Source organism: Mustela erminea, chromosome X, assembly GCF_009829155.1.
Source record: "Mustela erminea isolate mMusErm1 chromosome X, mMusErm1.Pri, whole genome shotgun sequence".
Taxonomy (NCBI): Eukaryota; Metazoa; Chordata; class Mammalia; order Carnivora; family Mustelidae; genus Mustela; species Mustela erminea.
This window is the reverse complement of record NC_045635.1, coordinates 14,828,328-14,852,768: the sequence shown is the minus strand read 5'-3', so window position 1 is coordinate 14,852,768 and position 24,441 is coordinate 14,828,328. Positions and strand designations below refer to the sequence as shown.

Below are 24,441 nucleotides of genomic sequence, written 5' to 3'. Positions count from 1 at the left end.
GCAGCACGTGGCTTTTTTGCCGCCTCCTTCTGCGTTCTTTCTGGTATACCGTATATCGCAGAACGATCTTTTATGGTAAGGAGCCAGTCCATTCACATTCTATCCTTAGTTGTATCAAAATGAGCTTCTGCTGTTAATTCATTTAAATGAAATTAGTAACAATAGCTGTTAACTTCTTGTGGACATACCACATGCTTAGGAGTCTCCAGACATCTTGTTCAGCTTCCAGTCTTGCAGCGTAGGAATTACTATATCCACATTCTAGACGAGGAAACTGAGGGTCAGAGAGGATAGAACTTGCTCATGTTCACACATTCTGTGGAAGCAAACTACTCGTGTTTGAGCTTGGACACCACCCTCCACATCCCATTGCTTAGCTGTGTGACTTTGGGCGAGTTTCTTCACCTTTCTGGGCCTCAGTTGCTTCATGTATAAATCGGGGAATATAATAGTATCTGCTTCGTAAGTAGTCATGAAGGTGAGATGACCCATGCACCTGGCCCAGAGTAAACCCGCAAGAAGAAATAACGATCATTATTCTGAGTGATAAGGGGATGGGGTGAAGATTCAGACCAGGACTGCAAGCCTCCGAAGCCCAAGCTTTTTGGACTGTGCCAATTTGCCCCCTTGCTGTTAAAGGTTCCTAGGGTGCAATGAACCACTGTATTTTTCTCCTAGTACAGTAGCCATCATCTGACTTAATCATGGTGATATCTTAGCAAAATCCTGTTTGCATGGAAATAGAGGATATGGAGATTTGGAGGCACCCACCGATTTCAGTCAAAGCCTGGGTCCTGGGTTCCCCGGGGGAGAGCCACACTAACCGGGACGGAACAGCCGGAACGCATCCAGGGACTGGCAGGGGCTTGTGCTTTCTAGGCCTCTTCTCACCACTCATCACCTTTCAGAAGAGCGGATACTCATTCATTAAAAAACCAGCTTTGGCCAGTTATTTTGTTTTGTCCCAACAGCAAAGGATTCCATACCCACACTTTGAATCTTATTGCTCAGAAACCGTCTTATTTCTTGAGAAATATCCTTGGTGATTAAAAAAAAAAAAAAAGTAGTCAGTGACAAACTATGAAAGCAATAATGTAAGACAGGGTGTGTGTGTTTCAGCCAACGCATGAGCAGTCGAAGACAGGCCAGCCAAGTGCCTTGACACACCCAAATGTGGTCCTTACCCACTGAATATATCAGTCTGCCTCCTGCAGCAGAGCTTGTGTTACTTGTAAAATGTTTGCATTTACTTTTCCTGTGTATATGTAGAAGTCAAGCCATAGGATCTTTTTAATACTTAAACATGCAAAGTGTGTGTAGTAGATTGACCTCTTAGCGTAAGTGTATTTACTCCATGGGAAATTTAGAACTTGATTGTCTTAATAGCAGCCATATTTTAAAATAACTTACCAGGAAAATGTGTTAGGTGGTACTGTACTGAGTGATAGCAAAGTTTTTTGTTTTTTGTTTTTTAAATCCATTCACAATGGGAAGAGTGCCAGGCATTACTAAAACAGAGTGGAGCCAACGTGCTCATATATTTCACAATTGTAGTTTGACAATTATTCAAAGTATAAAATGTTTTCTTGAATTCTCTGGCTGAAAAAATTTGGAAGTGGTATGTCACATATTTTGCTGTGGTTCCAAAACTTATTTCCGTAATATTCCATAGGTAGGAGCAGGCTTTGAGGGATGAGTCTCAAGTTCTTTGTCTGTAAAATGAGACAGATGTGTTATTTCATTCCTTGGGGTTCTTTCTCTGCAATTCTCTGGTTAAGTGTATAGTCTCTGAGAGATTATGGGGCTTGGAGATTCATATTGGTCTGATAGCATGTTGTCTACTTCTTTTCATAATTCTATCTCAAAAGTTTTAACTCTTTAGAATTCAATAAATAATTGTTTCAAAATATTAATTTGAAAATTTTTTGTTTTTTCTTCTTGCAGTTGAATCGTCTTTTGTTGGTTTTGTCCCCTACACCAATGGTACTCCAGGCAAGATTTTGAAAAAAAAAATTCAAACCTAGTTTTAGCCCAATTTGTTAAGTTTTGGATTTAATTATGCCTTTTATTGGTTCCTTCCCCCTCCCTCGGGACAAAAGAGGTTGAAACTACAAGCCTAAATGGTAAGAATTTTTCTGAAGCAAGTGAAAATTGATAACCCTTAATATGAATATAAGTATAATGTGTGGTGTCGAAGGTTTTCGTATTCAAATACGCTGAAGGAAAAACACCCCAAATCAAACAAATCCCCGAATCTGTTGACTCTGGAGAGTACCCTGAAGTTCTTGGTTAAATGAAAACATTCTTATGGAAGGAGTCCAGCCCCCCACCACGCTAACTGCTCTGTGAAAAAGAAGAAATGCTGATCCCATTCTGAGTACTCTATTTCTCTTGCTTTCCAACACAATGCCAGCACATTTTATATGACAGATTGTTTAAATGTGGAAAGCACATCCAGTGACTTCAGTGATTCGGCATGGAGTGTTCAAAGATCACCCTTTTTTTTTTTTTTAAAAGATTTTATTTATTTATTTGACAGAATCACAAGTAGGCAGAGAGGCAGGCAGAGAGAGAGAGAGAGAAGAGGAAGCAGACTCCCTGCTGAGCAGAGAGCCCGATGTGGGGCTCGATCCCAGGACTCTGGGATCATGACCTGAGCCGAAGGCAGAGGCTTTAACCCACTGAGCCACCCAAGCACCCCTACAGATGATTTTATCAGTTCTTAAGTAGCACGACATAAAGAGAAAAACCCAGCTGCTTCGTCACGCCAGAGAAGTGGGCTGTGTCTGAGGGAGGTGGACCGGGCGCGTTCTCAGCGGTCCCCTCTGTGGGTAGGCGGCCTTCATCTTTGTGCAGCTCAAACCTAACCCTTTCCACAGCCCCTTACTTAGTTAAAATAAAAATCTCTTGGTGGTTAAGGAGCCAATGGATCCTAGATGAAGTTCACACCGATCAAGACTGGTTTAAATTCATATTTGGTTTAATGGGACGGGCTAGATATTACTGTTTTTTATATTGAATTACTTTGTAAAGATTTGCTTTTTTATTTATTTCACAGAGACACAGCAAGAGGGGGAACACAAGCAGGGGGAGTGGGAGAGGGGGAAGCCCCATGTGGGGCTCCATCCCAGGACCTTGGGATCATGACCTGAGCCGAAGGCAGATGCTTAACAGACTGAGCCACCCAGGCACCCCTACATTTAATTACTTTTTAAAGTGAAAGAACATCTTCAAAATAGCTTTGGCCGTAGTTTTTAGATCCATTGTATGTGGATTTTTAAGTGTGATAATATGTACCTTTCCCCCTTAAGGTTTCATCCAGAATAATAAATGACACCATGATTTCTATTTAAAGAAATAGCAGTTAGAATAGATTTTCAATGGAATTTTAAGGGAAATAAGATCAAAATGAGGTGTTTTTTTTTCCCTTAAAAGTCAGTTAAATATAATGTTTAAGAAGTTTAATTTTAAGCTAGAGCTACTTAAAGATTGCTTTGTAGGAGTGTACCATCAGGCATCCGCAGGGCTGTATATTAAAGTTGGTATTAACTGGAAATATATCCCTTAGGGACTTGTACTATAATGGAGTGCAAAAGGGATAAACTATTAAACAACGTAATTTATTTAAATCTAATAATCATAGAAGTGTTGCTGTGTTTTAGACACATCACCTGTGTTTGGGAAACACATTTTATTTATTTATTCATTTATTTATTTTTAAAGATTTTATTTATTTATTTGTCAGAGAGAGAACGAGAGCAAGCACAGGCAGACAGAGTGGAAGGCAGAGTCAGAGGGAGAGGGAGAAGCAGGCTCCCTGCGGAGCAAGGAGCCCGATGTGGGACTCGATCCCAGGACGCTGGGATCATGACCTGAGCCGAAGGCAGCTGCTTAACCAACTGAGCCACCCAGGCGTCCCGGGAAACACATTTTAAAAGAATGAATACTTGGGGCACCTGGGTGGCTCAGTGGGTTAAGCCACTGCCTTCGGCTCAGGTCATGATCTCAGCGTCCTGGGATCGAGCCCCACATCCGACTCTCTGCTCAGCAGGGAGCCTGCTTCCCTCCGCCTCTCTGCCTGCTTGTGATCTCTCTCCCTCTGTCAAATAAATAAATAAAATCTTTAAAGAGAAAAAAAAGAATGAATACTTGTGTCTGGGGTTTGGAGAATGGTTAGTGTGTGGCGGGATGGGCAGCAGATACATTTGATAGTGTCAGCTGGCTTTCGCAAAACTCTCTAGCTTCTCTAGGATTTGGGGAAAAGTGAAATGTTTAAGGAATCTAGAAGATGCATGTGTTCGTTAAGCGTATCAATAATTAAGCTTAATTTTCATTACTTTATTTCAGATGCTACTTCGAGTGTATTATCTACTTTAAACAAAACAGGTAATACCAAGTTCTTTCTAAATATAATAGCTTGTCCTCTGCCTTCTTGGGTTTCTCACTTGTGTGGTCAGCCTTCTGGGTTGTTAAATGTTGTCTCCTTGTCTACTTCCTGTGTCTTCAATTCTTGATTTACTACTCATTTCACTTTGATAGTGTCATTCTAGTGTTATCATTTTCCTGAACTCCCTCCGTTTAAAATAACTTAAAAAAATTGTAATAGTAATGTATCTTAGCTCATAACAAATGGAGAATATAGAAAAATATAGTGAAAAAAATAGAAATCATCTCTAATATTACTTTTCTAAGACTGTTACTGTTAATCATTTGGTGTATTTCCATTCATGATCATATATACATATGCAGTGTGTGTGTGTGTGTGTCTGTCTGTCTTTTACACAATAGTCATAGTATATATAGATTTTTATGTTTTGCCCTTTTGATTCCATATTAAATTATAAGTATTTTCCACTGTCCATTACTATTAATGACTTGATAATATTCCATTGTGTACCATATGTTGAACATTCTTAAAGCTGTTTGTACTTTTTTAATAGAAATTGTTGCAATGAACATCCTTGTGCCAACATTTTGCATTCATTCCCGTTTTCCATAGGAAGCATTCTAAGGATTGGATGTAGTGGGTTAGCAGTTGGCGAGTATTTTAAGGTCCTTGTTAGATACACTGCTCAGTTACCCTCTTGAAAGCTTGAACCCAGCAACATTCCTGTCATCAGTGAATGAGGATATCCGTGTCACCGTACCTTTGCTGAGAGCTGAGACTATCTCACATATTATCAGAGCTTTCAATTCAGTAGGTTCTGTTTTACATTCTCGATTAGAGAGGTTGAACATTTTTTCCCCAAAAGCACTTTTGTTTCTAGAACCGGAAGTTCATTTCACAGATGTGTTTTGTTTGCTCTGGGAAGGACAGTACCGGGGCAAACCAAATACTATACGATAATGCAAAATACTGTCAGCATCCGTAATTACCTCCAGCCATTACCCATGAGTCGGTCACACACTAAAACGGGAACTCATCAGTCACACATAACACAATCGAGGTTTCAGAAGCTGGTAGTATAATGTTATCATTCTTAAGTGCTTCTCCAAGATCTGAGCTTTGTGTTCTCTTCAGAATTTGCCACTCACCCAGGCAGACAGACCTTTGCAAATCTGTGCCCCGATCGCAGCCTCTTCTAATTGGCCATCCTTAGGGCCAGGATTTCTAAACCTGGTTCTCCGTTATCTGAGAAATGAACCCAACATACTCTGGGGAAGCCATTTCTAAGGTTTGCTTCTTCAGAGCGTGTTCCTGTTGGCCTGCGGTATGAACAATTCTGTCCTGGTTCTGCTGTGACCTTATTGTACAACCGTAGTCGAGTGTTTCAGCCTCTTTGAGAATAATTATATCTACGGATTTAATAGCGGTAATATTATGTTAGCTCCTAGAGAAAATAGCAGGACATTTTCTTGATTATAGAGTATGCAGTATTTTAGGTCTTGTGTTTCCATTAAGTTTTATTCTGAACCACCTTTTCTTTGCAACCTGTCACCTGAAGGTCCCGAGAGTGGCTTAATTCTACATATCTGAAGTGTAACTGCACATTAATTTGTCTAGCAGCAGCACGTGGAAACCACAGTAGAATGGCACAAACAGTGGGGTGCGTAATGGGTGGGAGAGAACTGGGTAAACATGGGAATCCAAAGCCCACACCCACCCTAGTTCAATGCTATAGGATCTGGGTACGTGATTTCCCTTTATTCTGCTGCCGGGAAAAGCCATAGTGGCCAAAAGGTGTCAACAGTATGATTTTCTTAGCACTTCACTAAAATGCTACTCATGGCAAATTGTTTTTTAAAAACAAGCAACAGTTCTGCTCTAATATTTAAATTGCTTCTTTGCAGAAAAAACTAAAATCACTATAGTAAAAACCTTCAATGCATCAGGTATGATTTATTATCAATATCAAGACTTTTTTCTTTTTTATAAGTAAAGTAAAGTAAAAAACAAATGGCTGGTTTTTATGTTTTCTTTCTCTTTTTTCCTACCTTTTAAAATGAAATCTGTTCTTAATGAATAGATGTTTATGCACTGGGTACCTGAAAGTTGTACTAAGTGTCTAGGCTATATACTCACGATGTTACACAGTGCCCACCCTTCAGAATCTTCTAGTTTGGGGAGAGATAAGGCAGATAAAGAGATAACTAACACCAACATGTATGCAGATAAAGGCAAATCATAACACAGGTGTTTCTGACATGGTTAAGAAGCATGGGAAATAAAAGGGCTGGTGCTAGTGGTTATCGATGGGATGTAATTTATGAGGGAAGGTTTCTTAGAGGAGTCAGCCTCAAACTCTTTTGAAATCAAATAAAGGGATGTACTTTCAAGTACCTTGTGCAAGAGTAGGAATACGCGATTTGCTTAACAAAGGCTTCTGGTTGATTTAAAATAGGGGTTGGCAAACTGTGGCCTGCAGGGCAAATACGGCCCACTGCCTGTTTTTGTAAATAAAGTTTTATTGGGACACTGCCATGCCTGTTTGTTTACATGTTATCTATGGCTACTTTTCCGGTACAATGAACAGGAGAGTCGAGTAGTTGTGACAGAGACTATATGGCCCACAAAACCTAAAATATTTATTTTTTGACCCTTTATAAAGTTTTCTTACTCATGATTTAAAGGATGACCTATGGTCATGTGCTCGGGGGAAATTACAGATAAGTCCTAAGAATGGGAAAGAAAATTCTCAGGGTTCTTGAGCAGCAAAAGACACACATCGCTGAAAACAAAGGTGCTAAAAATTTAGAGAAAGATGAGGGATGGAAGGTAACACTGAGTGAACAGTAGACCAAGGATTGTAGAGAACATATAAAGCATTACTACCCACCATCTAAAGCAGGTATATTCAAAATGAAATTTCTATTTTGGCGTGGGTAACATTGCTATGAAACAATATGCAATTCTACATGTAGGGTACCTTGTGGCACCTAAATTCAGTTTGTTCACAGAATCAAAACTCTTAGTTGAAGCATGATACCTCTACAGCAGATGTCACCCAGATTGTTCTGGCAGAAACCATTTCACATGCACTAACACAAGTTCTAATTTTAGTTTGTGTCCAAACTCGTTCTCTTAAGAAAAAAAATTATGCACTCCTAAAGTACAATGGAAATAAAATAGCAGTCGGGCATTGCATACATAACTCTGACCAAGCCAGACCTAACAGGGACAGCAAAATATTCCTTAATGTAACAGTCTTTTCCCCTTGGCACTTTGCTTAATGTGTTATCAGCATTTGCCCCTCATTTACTATAGATTTCATATACTTCACCACAAGGATGAAATTAAGGCAAGATTTTTAGGGGAGTAAGCCTGGAGCTCTCTTCAAGTCCAAAGAAGAGATGCACTTCTCTCTTCACCAAAGGATGCAGTGTTTTTTAGGTGACTATGTATGAAGTTTTTGGTTCTAACATGGCTTATTTCATCTCCCACTCGTCTCTCCCTCCTTTGTATGCCTGTGTGGTCTCTTGTCCTGGCCTTCCCTCCATTTTGCCCTCACTATAACTTTTTTATTTACCGGCCACCATCACTTACTCGATTGCACACTTGTGGAGGGCAGGGTCTGTATCTGCAGCCTTCCAAAACCTGTAGAATATGGTGGTTGTTGAGCAAATAGTTTTGAATTTTGTGGTTTTTGCCTAGGTGCAGTGACATCATGACACTGCTGTTATTTCTTAATATATTTGCATAAGGAAATAAGAGCAGCATTAGAGCGTTCAAGGACTCCCCTACCCAGGAAAGGAAGGAGGATCTATGAGTAAGGGCTATTGCATTTAAAGTCTCTATGCTCGATTTGCCTTCATACTGTTCTTTTTATGTCAGGCGGGAGAGGGTTTAATTGGGAATAGGACAACAAAAATTTTGAGGGAGGAGTAGGGAATTAGACAGTGACATACTAAGGAATAGTAAAGAGTCAAGCTGTATAGCTGGGCAGCTACGAAATGAAAAGTCTCTTGTTGCACTAGTCTTTGTGGAATTCATCCAGCCAATGATACCCAACTTAAAATATTTTTGGTCCACATTTGATGCCTAAATTTGTGAATTCTCTTGACAATGTAGGATGTAAGTGTAGGTGTTGACATGTTTAACCGGCTGGGTTGTTTTCTTTGCAGGAGTCAAACCCCAGAGAAATATCTGCAATTTGTCGTCTATTTGCAATGACTCAGGTTAGTTCTTGTGTACATGACATATTACCAGATAAATGAGCTCCAGAGAGAGAAAAGGTTTGTTTTTCTCCTGTTGAGGATGTGATGCGTATCTCTCTGATCTCTCTCTTTTCACGTCGCCTGGCTAGTAAGAAGTCCCAAATGAAAACAAAAGCGAATTTTAGATCTGTCTGAAATGATCTTCCTGTTGCTTAGTGAGATGGCGATGGATTTCCTTAATATGAGAGCATGAAGCTCTACACCAAATAGTTTTCGCCATAGCTTTAAATCCATAACTAATATCCTTAGAGTTGATCTGTGAATATTAACTAGTAATGAACTTAATTATTGAAAGCCACTTCTGGTATATAAATCCCTCAAGTTTTTCCATAGGCCCTTAAGTATTATAGCTTAGAAAGAGGGTGTTGTCTTTTGCTAAAAGTAAAATAAACCGCTGTACCGGAATGTTGAAAACCTCACGTACACCTAGTTTAATTGGATGCTAATTCCAGTAGTGCCCAGAGTGTTACTTTGCCATCCTTAGCCCAGACTGTGCCCACTATTTTTTGAATTGAAGATGGAAATCTCTTGAGAACACACTGGTTTTGAAGTGGGAATATTTTCCCTTCTGCCATGGGCCAGAAGGAATGAAACAGCCATTTTTCTCACGTTGGTTTGGCTCTCTGGGTTTCTTTCCTTATTAAAACCAATGAAAGCAGATGTGAAAAACATAAAAACATGGTGTGGCAGGTCAGAACTGGATCACGGGAAGAGAGAGGAGGATGTATTTTGTAATTAAAGTCTTAAAAAACAATCCTTATAGGAATATTTCCCGTTTCTTCTGTTCCTTTGGTTCTGTTTCCTTTAATAATTTGTTTTAAAAACATAGGAAACAACTTCAAGGAAAAGAAGTCAAGGTTGGATAGTATTAGAAAAGAAGAAAACTTTGTATTCAAAGAACGGTCCCCAAAACTTTTCTGCTTGTGTGAATGTGAGATTTACGTATATGAACTTTCTGCTGATAGAATGCACCAGGTAGAGTGTAGTAGGCAGATGTTAGCTGGCTTTGATTAAGTGGAAAAAAGACTGGTTAGATATATTTCACTTTCACATATGTTGTAATTCTTCTTCTTCTTCCCTCTCTCCCTCTTTTCTTACCCTTCTCTTACTGAATTCTCCGAAATTCCATTATTTGTACACTTCATCTGTGTTCTGGACTGGTGACTAATGTCTAGTTTAGTGTTGTGTCTACATGATGTTTGATAACTTTGAAAATTGAACATTTAGTTAAAAAAAAAAAAACGGTCATCTTGAATAACAGATGCCAGGAAGCTGGTTGGAGTAATGTTTTCCCCAATTAAGTGACTGAATTGACCATTTGTTTTAGTGTCTGGTGAAAACAGCGTCATCAGGGAACCAACTCTTTTGGCACCAGAAATCCCATGGTATCCTGCCAGAAACTAGAAACCTTCACTTCTCTCAGGTTCCAATCTGAGATCATGAAGGGAAACGGAGGCTCGTGACAAAACTGGGAGCTGACCAGGCAGACTTAGGCCGAGGGTCCAAAGCTTCCCAGTTCCTCTGCTACCTCTGGGCTCTGAAATTCAGCGTGCGTTCCATAAGACTGAAGGATGAACTTGGAGAACCAAGGGGGTTGAGGGAGAGAAACTGTGGGTGTCGGCATGCACTCACTAAATACATTTTTAATAGCTAAGGGTTTCCCCCGCCAAATTTAGAAGTAATTCTGTGCATATGTCAAGTATCTTTACTTTTAATAATTGTATGCTGCATTAATTGAGATTTCGGTATCAATACGCCAAAGTTGAGGTTCTCAGTAGGGAAGTTGCTAAAAGAGAGAAATCCTGTAAGTTACTGGGCCAGTGGCTTTGTAGGCCATTTTAAGTGGAAGTGGACCATTGGGTTCTTGGCTGTGGGCATCAGTGGTACTTTGGGTTGCTGTAAGAGATGACTGAGAAGGCATTTAAGCCTCCAGCTCAGGAGTTGACAAACGACTGCCCATAGTCTAAATAATGCCTGCCACCTGTTTTTATAAATAAAGTTTTATTGGGACATAGCCGTGTCATTTGTGTACATATTGTTTGGCGTCTCATGCTACAACTGCGAAGTTGAGTAGTTCTGACAGAACGTATGGCCCACAAAACCTTAAATGTCTGATCGGATACCAGAAAAATGGCTGACACCTGCCCTAGTTTGTATGACCTCTTTGCCTTCCACTCAAGAGGCCGGTTTTCTGTCTCTGTAGATTATAAACTGCACACAGTGTACTTGTGTTAAGCAGTCTCTATTTTCTTTCTCTTTCTTTTTTTCTTTCTTCCTTCCTTCCGTTCTTTCTTTCTTCCTTTCTTTCTTTCTTCATTTATTTATTTTTTTATTGACTCGGAGCCCCTCCAAGTATATACCTGTAGGAAACAGGTCGACTGAAATTGAGTTCTTTATTTTCCCGAAGTGCACATTTTAAGAACAGTTTCCTGGCATTTCTGGGACGAAAGACACAGTGAGTTGTTCAAATGAAGAAAGGATTTTCCCTGCATACTATTCAGGTTTCAAAAGCAAAATCTTAACTTTGTTCTTGGGGAGAGATTGCACTTGGTAAGAAAAAGGGGTGCACAGGTGGCTTATCTGTTAAGCTGCTGCCTTTGGCTCAGGTCATGACCCCTGGGTGCTGGGATCGAGCCCTGAATCGGGCTCCCCGCTCAGGGGGAAGCCTGCTTCTCCCTCACACACTCCTGCATGTGTTTTCTCTCTTGCTGTGTCTCTCTCTGTCAAATAAATAAATAAAATCTTAAAAAAAAAACAAAAACCCAAAGTCAAATGACAAGGAATAATTAGACTATTATACAGCTGCTTAATTTCTGAGAAACGCTTTTTCTCTCCCTCCTTTTTGTATGTAACTACAACCAGAAAACCCCAAAAGATTATTTTTTAAAGATTTTATTTTATTCATTTGAGAGAAGACAAACAGAGTACAAGCACAAGCAGGGGCAGAGGGAGAGGGAGAAGCAGACTCCCCACCGAGCAGGGAGCCTGGGTGCAAGGCTCCATCCAAGGACCCTGGGATCCTGACCTGAGCCAAAGGCAGAAGCTTAACTAACTGAGTCACCCCGGTGCCCCCCAAAGTATTCTGTATGTTAGAGCCAGTTCCCTAAGTTAGCATCTTTATGGGAAACGAGGCTCTGATGAGCAGCATGTAGGATTAAAATTTCTTGACCAGGAGACAAGGTTTTTCTCTTTCCACATTCCCACACAGAATTTATTGTTCACATTTTCTGAAAATTGTACTGATGGTCATTGAGTATGGTTCTGACAGAAAAGATGGTAAATGTGAGTAACTGCGAAGAATTTGACAAACCATTTATTTTATTAGTTTGATTATTCATTGTTAATCTGATAGTCTTTTCCTGTGTTGTATTAACCCTTAAGCTCTAAGGATGCAAGTCTCAAGTTTTTGTTTTGCAAATTTATTTTTAGCATTCTTTAGAGGTGAAATAATGTTTCCTTATGAAGAAAGCAATGGTACCCAGGTAGGTTTTAAAAGATTTTTTTTTTAATTGTTAAAATTTTTAAAATTTAATTTTAAAAAGCAAGTGCTTGTGCATTTAAAGATTTGTTTAAGGTTCAGATTATTCGTAGTATTTGGCATATTTACTTTTAGGACCAAATTTAAATAAAAACGTGTTGTTGAGTCACTAGCTTTGTCAAGAGGGTTTGACTTCATAATAATCACGGTACTTTGTTAATAAGCATATTTCAGTTTTCACTAAGCTTGCTGCTGAATGTTTATATGATGGAATCCTATTGCCTTTAAAAAAATTTTTAAATTATAGTAGAAACTTCTGGCAATAAGAAATATATTGAATCTAAGAGGAGTCTTATGAATCTGATTCTGTTCCAGCCCACGGGGGATTTAGAGACAGTAGTGTCAGTCTTCCCATGACCTGGATCAGGTCAGAGGATCCCAGCCAAATGTGGTTTGTTCTTTTAGTGATTATTTCCTGAGCACCCACTATGCACCAGGTGAGGAAGAAGGTGCTAGAAATGCAGTGGAGTCTGCTACCAAGTTCCCTCTTTACAAGTTCCTTACTTTACGTCTGGGAACTTTTATTTTATTCTGTTTTATTTTATTTTATTTTTTAAAAGATTTTATTTATTTATTTGTCAGAGAGAGCGAGCACAGGCAGACAGAGAGGCAGGCAGAGGCAGAGGGAGAAGCAGGCTCCCTGCTGAGCAAGGAGCCCGACGCGGGACTCTAGTCCAGGACACTGGGATCATGACCTGAGCCCAAGGCAGATGTTTAACCAACTGAGCCACCCAGGCGTCCCCGTCTGGGACCTTTTAATGTGGAGAGCTTTAACGGGTTCTTTTGGGGGAACCCTTGAAATAATGAAATCAGTGAGCACATTGGACTTGCTGATTCAGAATATTTTTTAAAGGAAATATAAAAACAGAAACTAGCTCAGTCGATAGGATTTGATCTTTGGTTAGCATTCCGTTTTAGGGTGTATTTCTTTGGGTGGTCAGTGAAACTGAAGAACAACTTCTTGTTAGAGAGTGTAAAAAAAAAAAAAACCCCACAACAGTATTTGTTACATTCTTAATGATTTTGTGCCCCTAACAGAATCAAAATGCGGCTAATGGCACCTTATCGGGCATCTTGTCTCTAAGGGAATCGAGGTGAGTAATCTGCTGCTTGATTTAAAAGTTAAAACATCAGCCACGGAAAGATGCTTGTTGAGTGGTCTTTGCTTTTGGAAACTGAGAAGGAGAAATAGACCCAAAGCTTATAAAGAATTGGTTCTTGACTTCTTAGCAGATAGACGGTAGTCACCCATCATCAAATAGCCCTGTGAGTCTCTTCTCCTTGACACTCGTGGATATGTTAAGAGGTCAGTTTGAATTGGTATTTGAGCTTTAATATGATTTGGTAGAAAGGCTGGAAGAGGAGTTCAAGGTGGGATGCCGTGCGATCCATCTGTTCGTGCTTTCATCAAGCCTCAGTCATTCAAAAGTCAGAGAGAGAGAGGTCTTCGTGAAGTAGGTACCAGCTGCCAGGTTCAAGCATGGACAGTGAGAAATACATTACAAATACAGGTGCTCCCAGTCAGACACGAGGTCAAAATATCAGTCTAGGCCTGGAGTCAGTCTTACCTGAGCGACACCGGGAGCGGAAACATCATGTCTTCACCCCCGCGCTTGGAAGCAGCATCGGAGATAAAATCTACCTGCTCTCAACCTTGCTACTACCCCTCAAATGAGGTTTGCATCAAATTTTGAACTAAATCCAAAATGTCCAGGGAGTATCTGTGATGATATTGAACTAGGTCAAAAACAAAACAACACAAACAAAACAAAAAAGAAGACTCTTTAAGGGTCATCCTTTTAATTAGCATTTTGACCTGGCTGCTTCCCTTGGGTTAGCAGTACAGAGGTGGAGGGGAGCCTTATATCTCTTCTATCTGATCTCTAGGAGCTATCAGACATCTGTAGGGCTCCCCTAGTGAGAGTGGTGAGAACTGGGATGGGCAGGAGTGCTGTTTCTGTCCTTTATTCCTATTTTTTGAACTCCTAATAAAAACGTAGCTTTCCTAGCTATTCAGAGTGTATGTATGAAATAAAAAGCAGAAAATCTCAATGTCCTAGAAGTATCTTAAACTTTAGATGGGAAACAATGTGGATAAGATACATTTTTTAATTTTTTCAACTTTTAAAAAAGATTTTATTTATTTTATTTGAGAGCGAGAGAGCACGAGAGGGAGGAGAATCAGGGGGAGACGCGGACTCCCCAGTGAGCAGAAAGCCTGGTACTAGACTCCAGGATCGTGACCTGAGCTGAAGGGAGACACTTAATTGACTGAGCCACCCAGGCGCCCCAAGATACATTTTTTTAAACTCACAAATTTATAAATAGAACACAAATTTGCATATTTACAATTCATCTGAATTATTAGATTTGAAATACAGAGGAATTCATTTAAAGCCACAAAGCATTTGTTGGGTACCTACTATGTGTTTGGCCTTTGGGATAAACCCAACTCTCAGGATGGAAAACTGTTCTAGAACAATGGTTCGCTGTCCTGGCTGCATATTAAAATCACCTGGGGGAGCTTTTAAAAATCCTGATGTCCAGGCACACTATAACAATTAGATCAGTATTTGGGGGCTGGGACATAGAAGTTGATACTTTTGAATGCCCCCTGGTGGTTCTAGCCTGAGGCCAATTTTTAGAACCAGGAGTCTAGAGTCTGGTAGGATAGACCTAGGATGCAAACAAATAATGATACAGTACAATCCCTACAATGAATGCGATATGTCTAGGTCACTGAAGGATGTTCTACATTTCTAAATATAGAGCAGGCAGAGTGGATGGACTTGAACCCAGGGACCAGGGAGATCCCCGGAAAGGTAGCTTCCGAGCACAGTTAAGGAGGAGCGGCTCCTGCCAAATAGAAAAGCTAGCTGACTACTTATTGTTGTCACAGTCGTTCTCTTCTTTCCTCTAGACCGTCCATGGAACCACCTAGAACTACTGCCCATTCCTTGGAGCTGGGTTTCTTAGCCTTGGCACTATTGTCATTTTGGACCTGATCGTCCTCTAGTATGCAGGGCTGTGTTTGCACTGTAGGATCTGTAACAGATCCATGACCTCTACCCACAAGGTGCCAGTAACACCCAGCCCCCAACAATCAAAAACATCTCCAGATATTGCCTAATGTCCTCTGTGGGGCAGAGTCTGTCTCCTCCCCGCCCCGCTCCCCCCAATTGAGAATGGTTGCCTTAGAGTGAATTCTCCTCCTCCTCCTCCTCCTCCTCTTCCTCTTCATTATTTGAGAGAGAAGGGCAGAGGAGGGAGAAGCAGGCTCCCCAGACCTCAAAATCATGACCCTAGTTGAAGGTAGATGCTTAACTTACGGAGCCACCCAGGCACTCCTAGAGTGAATTCTTTAACTCGGTTTCTTTTGTCCTAACCTCTCGTGAAACTCTTCCACATTGAAGAAATAAAGGTGTTGTTTGAGAGGGATTGGAGGAAAAGAAGAATGAGGGAGATTCTGGAAGAGGAGTGGTGAGGAAGGGAATGAGGGCTGGAGAGTGCTAGAGGGCGGTGGGGTCAGGTGGAGAGGGAGTGAGGAAGCAATCAGGGGTGCAGGGCCCCATGGTGAGTGGTGAGCCCCTCTCAGAAATTTCGCCTTGGGCTGGCTCTCCCTTGGGCCCTCTGCCAGAAGAAGCTGCCTGGGGGTTGCAGGAGCCTAATGAATAACAAGATCGTTCAACCATAATTTATATCTTGCTGTTGGCTAGAACTGATACAGCTTCTGTCTGGTTAGTTTCCCTTGTCATATAAATAATTTATTTTTCTCACATAGGAATCTCTTAGTATCCCCAGTGTTTCTTCAAAGTGAACACTGGAAACAGTAAATACCATAGGCTTAATTTAATTGCTAAAAATCTAACTTGTTTTGAATTTAACGTCACCAGTGATCTCCTTCATGTCAATTTCTCTCGTTTTATTAACAGACGATCAGAGCTAAACAAAATCCTGCAAACCTTAAGTGAGGTAATCAGAAAACATCCTATGCCTTGTTGATCATTACTGTTTCTGTTTGGGGGAAAGCATGCAGTTGTGCGTTCCTGAGGAGAAATGTATTCAAACTTCCCCAAATCTGTCACAGAGAAAGATTGACTAGACTAATTCCATTGCCCCAGAAATCCGAACTGGATGGATCCAGAGTCAGAGCTGGAAATAACCATGGGTGGATGTTACAGGGAAGGTTTCCTAAAACGAAGGCCCCAGAATGAGCTCCCTTGTGTGGTAGTGAGTTCTTGACGGTAGCAGGATGCACGCAAACCTTGTTTGCCCCAGTAACTTTGACAGTTGGGCGGAAATCCAACGGCAATGTGAATTGGATGATCCCTAGGGGTTATTGCGATTCTGCGGTTCTGTGAGGCTGTGATAAGTGCTGGGTTGTTTGGTCTGACATTTGCAACTCTCAAAGGAACCTGTATATACATTTTTTTTTCCAGACTTATTTTACTGTGTGTGCCACAGCAGAGGCCCAAAGGTCAGTCATTTTTAATACTTTTATCCATATTATTTCGCTACTCATGAGAAATAAGGTATTGAGGGGTTTTAAACGTGTTCCTCTAAAATAAATAATATTTAAAAAGTAAATACATACATAATCATACATTTTGGATATATGTTTTTGGCCTCTGAAACACTCATCGCTCTGTCACATGCATCTTCCCGTTTCTTTGTGGATTGCAGAGGGGTGGGTGGGATTGGGCCATTTGCCTCTGATGCTGTGATGCTAAGAACTGTCAGTATCCTTAGCCCCAAGGGCCACCAGTATAACCAAGAAATGGCTCCCAGTGGTCCAGTCTGGTGAAGGCGAGACAGAGAAGAGGGAACATAATATGGTGCTTGGACTAAGGAAAGAAGGGAGGAAAGATGGGAATGCGGGAGAAGAGAAGAAAATTAAAAAGAGGTGCAGGGATGAAACAGAGATTGCCGGACAGTTATTTGAGGTTGCACAGATGATCCTGTTACATTGTGTCCATCAGCTGGCCTGGCTGCATAAGCTAATGGCTCACATGGGTCAGTAATGTCGTCACCTGAATCCTGAGCGTTCTGTGATAGCACAGGTCCCAGAAAGTGACAGTTTCTGTTCATCAAGCTGTTCATTGGTATAGATAATGGCAATTTCTCATAAAGCTGTAGATTGAATCCCTATCTACTAAATATATATATACATATATATATGTGTACATATATATATATATTGAGTTCATGTCATTTACCACTTTTGGTTATTTGCAACATTAACATTTTTTCGTGTAAAGCAAGACTAAAGAAAAAAAAGCGATAATGTCTTAAATTGCTAGTTATCAGATGATCTAGATTGAATTACCAGAGAGGTTTTGGATTTAAGAGACCTCGATGTTTATCCAGGCTGGTATGTGACAGGGCTCTCATGATGGAAATTTAAACACCCATAGATAATTGATAAGTAGCCAGCTAGGGGTAAGAATCTAGATGTTAAGATGCTTGTCTTTGCAAGCAAGTTGCACCCCTGCCAGTTCCTGGCTCCTGCAGGCAAAATGAATCAACAGTTGTGTGTGGTCACAGGGTCTCTGGTTTGCAACCTCTGCAACCGTAAACCTCTATAAATGTCTCTTGGTCAAAGTTGTGGATGTTTGCAAACTCATTGGGGTGTCACCAAGTTCACAGCATCAGTGTCTCCTTTCCTCACTCCCAAGTTTGAAAAAGCATTTACAAATCTGTAGGTAGATTTCCAGTTTAGTAACATTCCAATTATCTATATTTCTCTTCATAGCACATTAAATTGTACATTCACAATAAAAATGAATAAAACAATGAACATATGTGCTGTAATGGTTGCTTTGAAAAGAGCAAAGATTCATCCGATGGGTAAGTTGTCTCTATCTTTATTGCTGTGTTCTTTTTCACATGACTTTGATGTGTTCTTCTTAAAACTGAAAATATAATAAGTAAATTTAGGTATGTGATAGCTTTCTGTTTTGACTCGGACAGTTTTTAGTGAGCTCTAAAAGGTGATTCTCCCCCGCCCCCCCCGCCAGTAAAGTTTCAGTATACTGTATTTGAAAATAAGATAGAAAAAAAACCCTACTGAGAGGGACTTCTGTCTGGAGTGTTTGATGCATTGCTGCTGGATGTGATTACTTCAGATTTCTTAGGAGCTGCTGAAGAGTGATCGCTATAAATATTTTTGAGCACCTGTTATGTACATGTATGATTGTCAGTATAATAGTATCCAGGGTTTCTTTTTTTAATCACCTATTTTAGACAAGGCTTTATAAAATGCAGCCACTGTAGAAACCATAATACTTGATGGATCTGAGCTTCTGCCTTGCCTTGTTCTTGACCATGTATTTTCTTCTTTCTTTTACTGCTGTCTCCAGAACAGTGCTGCTGTTCTGTCAGGATACCATGCCCTTCCTCGCCGGAAGAGTTAGGAAAACTGCAGTGGTATGTAGCAAACAGGCTGACCTTTTTCCTAAAAGCAATAATGTTAATAATAAAGATAATATTTAATCGCCATGTTGGCTAAGGAATTCTGGAATTTTGACCATGAAGAAGGGTTTTCAGTTTTAGGGGAAATGCAGTTTTTTATTGTATCAAGTTTCCACTTGGACCATTACTTTGAAATAATGGTTTGCAATCTTGGTTGCACATCAGAATCTCCTGGGGAGTATTAGAAATATTCTGGCCACCTCCCTCGAACCTTCCAGCCTCACCAACTGAATGTCCTCTTATTTTTAAATTCTTCCAGTGTGGTAGTTGAGAAAGGGCAACTCAGTGGTGTTTTAATTTGCACTTCTCTTATGAGGACTATTTGAACATTTTTCATGTATTTGGGGGTCATTTTTGTATCTTTCTTGTTAATTGTGCGTTCATGTCTTTCCCACTTTTTCTACTGGATATTTTTTTTTTAAGATTTTATTTATTTATTTGATAGAGAGTGCACATAAGTAGGCAGAGCGGCTGGCAGAGGGAGAGGGAGAAGTGGTCTTCCCGTGGCGTGGGGAATGTGATGCGGGGCTCGATCCCAGGACCCTTGGGATCATGACCTGAGCCAAAGGCAGAGGCTTTAACCCACTGAGCCACCCAGGCGCCCCTGATTTTTTTTTTTTTTAACATTTTATTTATTTGATAGAGAGCAGGTAGAGGAGCAGAGAGAGAGAGGCAGAGAGAGAACATCCAGCACATTCCCACTGAGCACAAAGCCCAACACAGGACCCCATCTCACGACCCTAAGATACTGACCTGAGCCAAAAGCAGGAATGGATGTTTATAACCCACCGCACCACCCAGGCGCCCCTGATCACCTGATCAGTTTTTAAGAGTCCTTTATATAGTGGGGATATTAACCCTTTGTGGTATATGTTGTAAATATTTTCTCCCAGTTTGTCAGTTATCTTTTGATTTCATGTTTTTGTCACGCGAATTAAATTTTTTAAAAAAATGTAGTTAAGGGGCTCCTGCCTGGTGTTTTAGTTGGTAAAGCATCTGCCTTCCATTCAGGTCATGATCTTGGGCTCTTGGGATCCAGTCCTGCAGCCCAAGCTCCCAGCTTGGCAGGGAGCCTGCTTCTGCCTCTTCCTCTGTCTACCTGCCACACCCCCTGCTTGTGCTCAAATGAATAAATAAAATCTTTTTTAAAAATTGTAGTTAGGGGCGGCTGGGCGGCTCAGTGGGTTAAAACCTCCGCCTTCGGCTCAGGTCATGGTCCCAGAGTCCTGGGATCGAGCCCTGCATCAGGCTCCCTGCTCAGCATGGAGCTTCTCTCTGCCTGCCTCTCTGCCTACTTGTGATCTCTGTCTGTCAAATAAATAAATAAAATCTTAAAAAAAAAATTGTAGTTAAATTTGCCAGTCTTTTCTTTTACTGCCTGTGGATTTGAAGTCTTCGTTAGAAAGCCTTTTCCAATGCCCAGGTTATAGGGGAATTCACCCTTGAGTTTTTCTAGTATTTATTTGGTTTCTTTCTTTCTTTCCCTTTTTTTTTAATATTAGATACACTTAGAATTTATTCTTATGTGTGGAAAGAAGTATGGATTTAACTTAATCCTTTCCAAAATGTCTAGCCAGGGGCCCTGCACCATTTATTAAAAGTCTGTCTTTTCCTCAGTGATTTGAGATGCCATCTTTGGAATATGTTAAACGTTGATAGCTATTTGGTTCCAATTCCAGACATTAGATGTTAACATCGAGGGAAGCTGAGTAAGGGGTATAAGGAACTCTGTGTTATTTTTTGCAGGGTTTCTATAAGCCTCAAATTAATTCCATTGAAGAATTTTTTGAAAATCCCGATTTCCAGTCTCCCACCCTCAGCGATTCTGATTTATTTGGTCTGGAACAAAGTCCAGGTATCAAGGGTTTTAAAAGCCCCCTCAGTGATTCTAATGTGCAACCAATGTTGACAATGACTGCCTTAAACTCAGCCCTGTGATGGACGGAAGCTGGGAGGCAGATGACCCCAAAGTCATGGGTGACATGATTCACGGGTGTATATAAATATACACAGAAAAAATTCAGAAGTGAATAAATGAAAATAGTCACAGGGGTTCTCAGTGACTGGCCTAGGTACTGTCATCATGGGTGATATTTTGCTTACTATTCCTTTTTTTTTTCTTTGTAGCGTTTTCTGTACTTTCTTACAATTGGGTAAAATTTGTATTTGAATAAAAGGACATACATTTTTCAATGTAAACCTTTTCGTATGGGAACAAAAGGCTAACTGTAGCCTGTCTGCCCGGTGTGGGCTGTATTTCTGGGATATAGTAAAACATTGGACTCAAGGAATAGCTAAAGGACTCTAGTTTAAAAAAAAAAAAAAAAAAGGACTCTAGTTTAGGATTTATAGCACTTTCTATAATAAAAAGTAAAGAATATGTAAGTTTTCGATTAAAATGCACCATGAAGCTGGAGGTTTGAGGCCCATTCGAGAGATGGAATTTCTAAAAGTACCAGATCAGATGAAGAAATCATAGCTCTTTTGAGGAAGCCCCACAGACCGCTGGGGGTTGTCCATTCAAATTGCTGTGAGGAAGAAGCCGCAGGACACAAGAGAAGGAGGCAGAGCACAAGCTCATTGTCTGGCTAGGGCTCTGTCCTCAGGTCACTGTGTATCCAGCGGTTGCTTCTTTATCCGTAGAAATAAACCTCAGGTTCCTCCTCTGGAAAATGAGGACGTGAGCCCGGTCAGCAGTTGTCAGAGGTTACTGTGCGTGTCGGTCACAGAGGATCTTGTTAAAATTCTGGTCCAGGAGGTCTGGGAAAGACCTGAGGTGCTGTATTTCTAACAAGTCCCCAGGTGAAGCCAGTGTTGCTGGTTCAGGGACCTAACTTTGCATAGTGGGGTCGAGCCCACAGAGCAGTGCTTCTCAGCCCTGGATGCTCATTGGAATCATTCGAGGAGTTTTAAAAACGCCCCTGCCTGCTTCCCACTCTCGGAAATGGTGACATTATTATTGGTCTGGGGTATAGCCCAGGTTTGTGGATTTTTTTCAGGATTCCTCGGTGGGTTGATTTTTTTTTTTTTTTTTTTTGAGAGCAACTGAGAGCATGGGGGTGGGGGAGAGGAGCAGAGAGGGAGAAGCAGACTCCCTGTTGAACACAGAGCCTGATGTAGGGCTTGATCTCACAACCCTGAGATCATGCCCTGAGCCAAAGGCAGACGCGTAGCCAACTGAGCCACCCAGGTGCCCCATTTTTAAATTTTTAACAAGATTTTATTTATTTGAGAGCAAGCACACAAGCAGGGGGAGGGGCAGAGGGAGAGGGAGAAGCAGACTACCCTCTGAGTGGGGAGCCTGTCATGGGGCTCAAGCTGAGGACCCCGAGATGACGACCTGAGTGTAAGGCAGACATTTAACTGACTGAGCCACTTTGGGCCCTTTTAAAACCTACTGATATGTCAAGGTGGCCTTCCTGGGTGCTGGAAGTGCTCTCTCTTCATCTGGGTGGTGACGATATGGGTGTATATGTGTAAGAATTCTTTAAGACAAGCACAGTCTATCGGATGGAGGCTGCATGTTGGAGGAGAAGCGAGTAGCAGCAAACACGGATACCTGCAACCCCCCTGGAGAGTCCACCCGAGTGGGCTGGGGAAGGGAGCCCCACCCCGGGGCTGCAGGCTCTGAGGTTCTTAACGCGTAGTGGGCATTGCCCGCCGCCGTTCCCCCCCACCTCCCCACCCCCCCGTGCCTCTCTCCACGGAGCCAGGGCTTTGAGTAGCCCAAGTGCCAAGAGCATCAGAGAGAGAGGGTAGCCTCTTCCTGGCAGAGCCCGGTGAATGGGACTTCTCGTGCCAGGGGGATCGGGTTGCTGCAGACCCCCAGACATAAGAAGAAAATGTCATTTACACTCCGCAAAGCACCTTTGCCATGACTTGGCCCAGTGAGTGGCTGCAGTATACGGTTCAGAGAACGGAGTCTCAGGGAACTGGGGTGGATCGCCTAGAGGACTAATGAGAGCCAGAGACTCAGCCAAGGCTTCTTGACTCATCAGTTCTGTGTCTGTCTGGCGCCCTTTCGTCCATACTGCCCCCCTTAACCTCAGGCTGTGTTGAGAGGCCTCCTGCGGGTGTCGGGCCAGACTAGACCGAGCCAGTGTTTCTTGTTACGGGTAGGACCCACCTCGGGTTCCTCAACACAGTATTCCTGCCTCTCACCCCAGAGAAGCTCTGAGGACACGTTCTAGTGGGTGCTCCTAAGTCACCACCTAAAACTGGATCCGTCAGAGGCTTCCCTAGGTAATAGCTTGTGGACCCCTCTGGTTGCTCTCCCCCCCCGCCCACCCCCCAGGACGGGTGGATCTGGAGAGTATATGAGTTCTTCTCAACCTTGCATGCCATGAAAATATATGGGCCTGGGGGCCTCACCCCTGCACCAAGACCAGCTGAAGCAGCCGCTGAGGAGAGGCCACGGAAATCTCTGTATATTTTTTAAAGTCATCTGGGTTTTCTCAGGCATGGCCTAGGTTGAGAACCACTCAGTACTGAGGCATAACTGATTTATAAGCTGCGGACCCTATGGCCCCTGCTTAATTCTTGTTTTGTTTTTGTTTTTGTTTTTAAAGATTTATTTATTTATTTATTTGACAGAGAGAGAGAGAGAGAGAGAGAGAGAGAGAGACAGTGGAGAGGGAACACGAGCAAGGGGAGTGGCAGAGGGAGAAGCAGGCTTCCCACTGAGCAGGGAGCCTGATGTAGGCTCGTTCCAGGGACCCTGGGATCATGACCTGAGCTGACGGCAGACACTTAACGACTGAGCCACCCTGGCACCCCCTTAATCCATTTTTTAATCAATGAACATTTCCTGGCCACTCACTATGTGCCAGTTAGCCTCACGCTGCACTATAGTGGTATAAGATCAATTCGGACAGATTCCTCTCTTCATCGGCTTCACAAAAGTTTATGTATTATTAACTTCAGTTCAAGACTTTCTTGAAACGAGGGGCGCCTGGGTGGCTCAGTGGGTTAAGCCTCTGCCTTCGACTCGGGTCATGATCTCAGGGTCCTGGGATCGAGCCCTGCATCAGGCTCTCTGCCTGCTTATGATCTCCGTCTGTCAAATAAATAAATAAATAATCTAAAAAAAAAAAAAAAAAAGATTTTCTTGAAACAAATCAGTAGGTCAAAGAAAAAAAAAAAGGGCAGTGTGATTTACCTATCCCAGCTAATATCACACTGCATGTGAGTGAGCTAAATTAGAGGTTTCATGGCAAAGAAAGACTTACTTGTGACTCACTAGGACCAGTATGAGAACTTGCTGAAATAAAAAAGTCCATTATCCAAATCAATAATTATTATTTTTTCACATTTTTCTAATATGGGTCAATACACAGAAGATTGTAAGTATAATCGACAGAATTAATGTACTTTGCAAAAACTACGGGAAAAATCTGAAAAACATTTTACGGTTATTGGTAAATTTGGAGCTGGCTTTTCAATTTATGCCATACCCTTTTGTACCCTGTGTTAATACTGAGTTGACATAAGCGTTTGTGAATTTATTATAGACAGATACGGTTTTGAAATGGAGATGCTTTCACTTCAAAGTAAACTCAATTGTTCTAAAAATGATGAGTCAGTTTTATTAATGTAGATTCAAATAGTCAAGGAAAATGATATTTTGGTATTTAAGTTTTTAGGAAAATTTTTTAAAGATTTTATTTATTTATTTGACAGAAAGCACAAGCGGGGGGAACAGCGAGGGAGAGAGGGAGAAGCAGGCTCCCTGCTCAGCAGGGATCCCGATGTAGGGCTCGATCCCAGGACCCTGGGAT

General features: G+C 41.4%; 1 protein-coding gene across 6 annotated transcripts in view; it reads left to right on the top strand.

Moving 5' to 3' along the window:
* The window catches only part of ADGRG2 (adhesion G protein-coupled receptor G2), a 137,555-nt gene that overhangs the window by 90,159 nt on the left and 22,955 nt on the right, over positions 1-24,441 (top strand). For 3 of the 6 annotated variants that reach the window (XM_032331422.1, XM_032331423.1, XM_032331418.1), the window contains exons 5-15: positions 1,945-1,992; positions 2,100-2,123; positions 4,348-4,386; positions 6,292-6,333; positions 8,563-8,616; positions 12,085-12,137; positions 13,232-13,287; positions 16,126-16,165; positions 16,633-16,670; positions 17,946-18,040; positions 18,553-18,619. In XM_032331422.1, coding sequence (XP_032187313.1) covers positions 1,945-1,992; positions 2,100-2,123; positions 4,348-4,386; positions 6,292-6,333; positions 8,563-8,616; positions 12,085-12,137; positions 13,232-13,287; positions 16,126-16,165; positions 16,633-16,670; positions 17,946-18,040; positions 18,553-18,619 — 556 coding nt within the window. The remainder of the gene's footprint in view (positions 1-1,944; positions 1,993-2,099; positions 2,124-4,347; positions 4,387-6,291; positions 6,334-8,562; positions 8,617-12,084; positions 12,138-13,231; positions 13,288-16,125; positions 16,166-16,632; positions 16,671-17,945; positions 18,041-18,552; positions 18,620-24,441) is intronic. The other 3 variants (XM_032331419.1, XM_032331421.1, XM_032331420.1) reach the window with 3 other exon arrangements.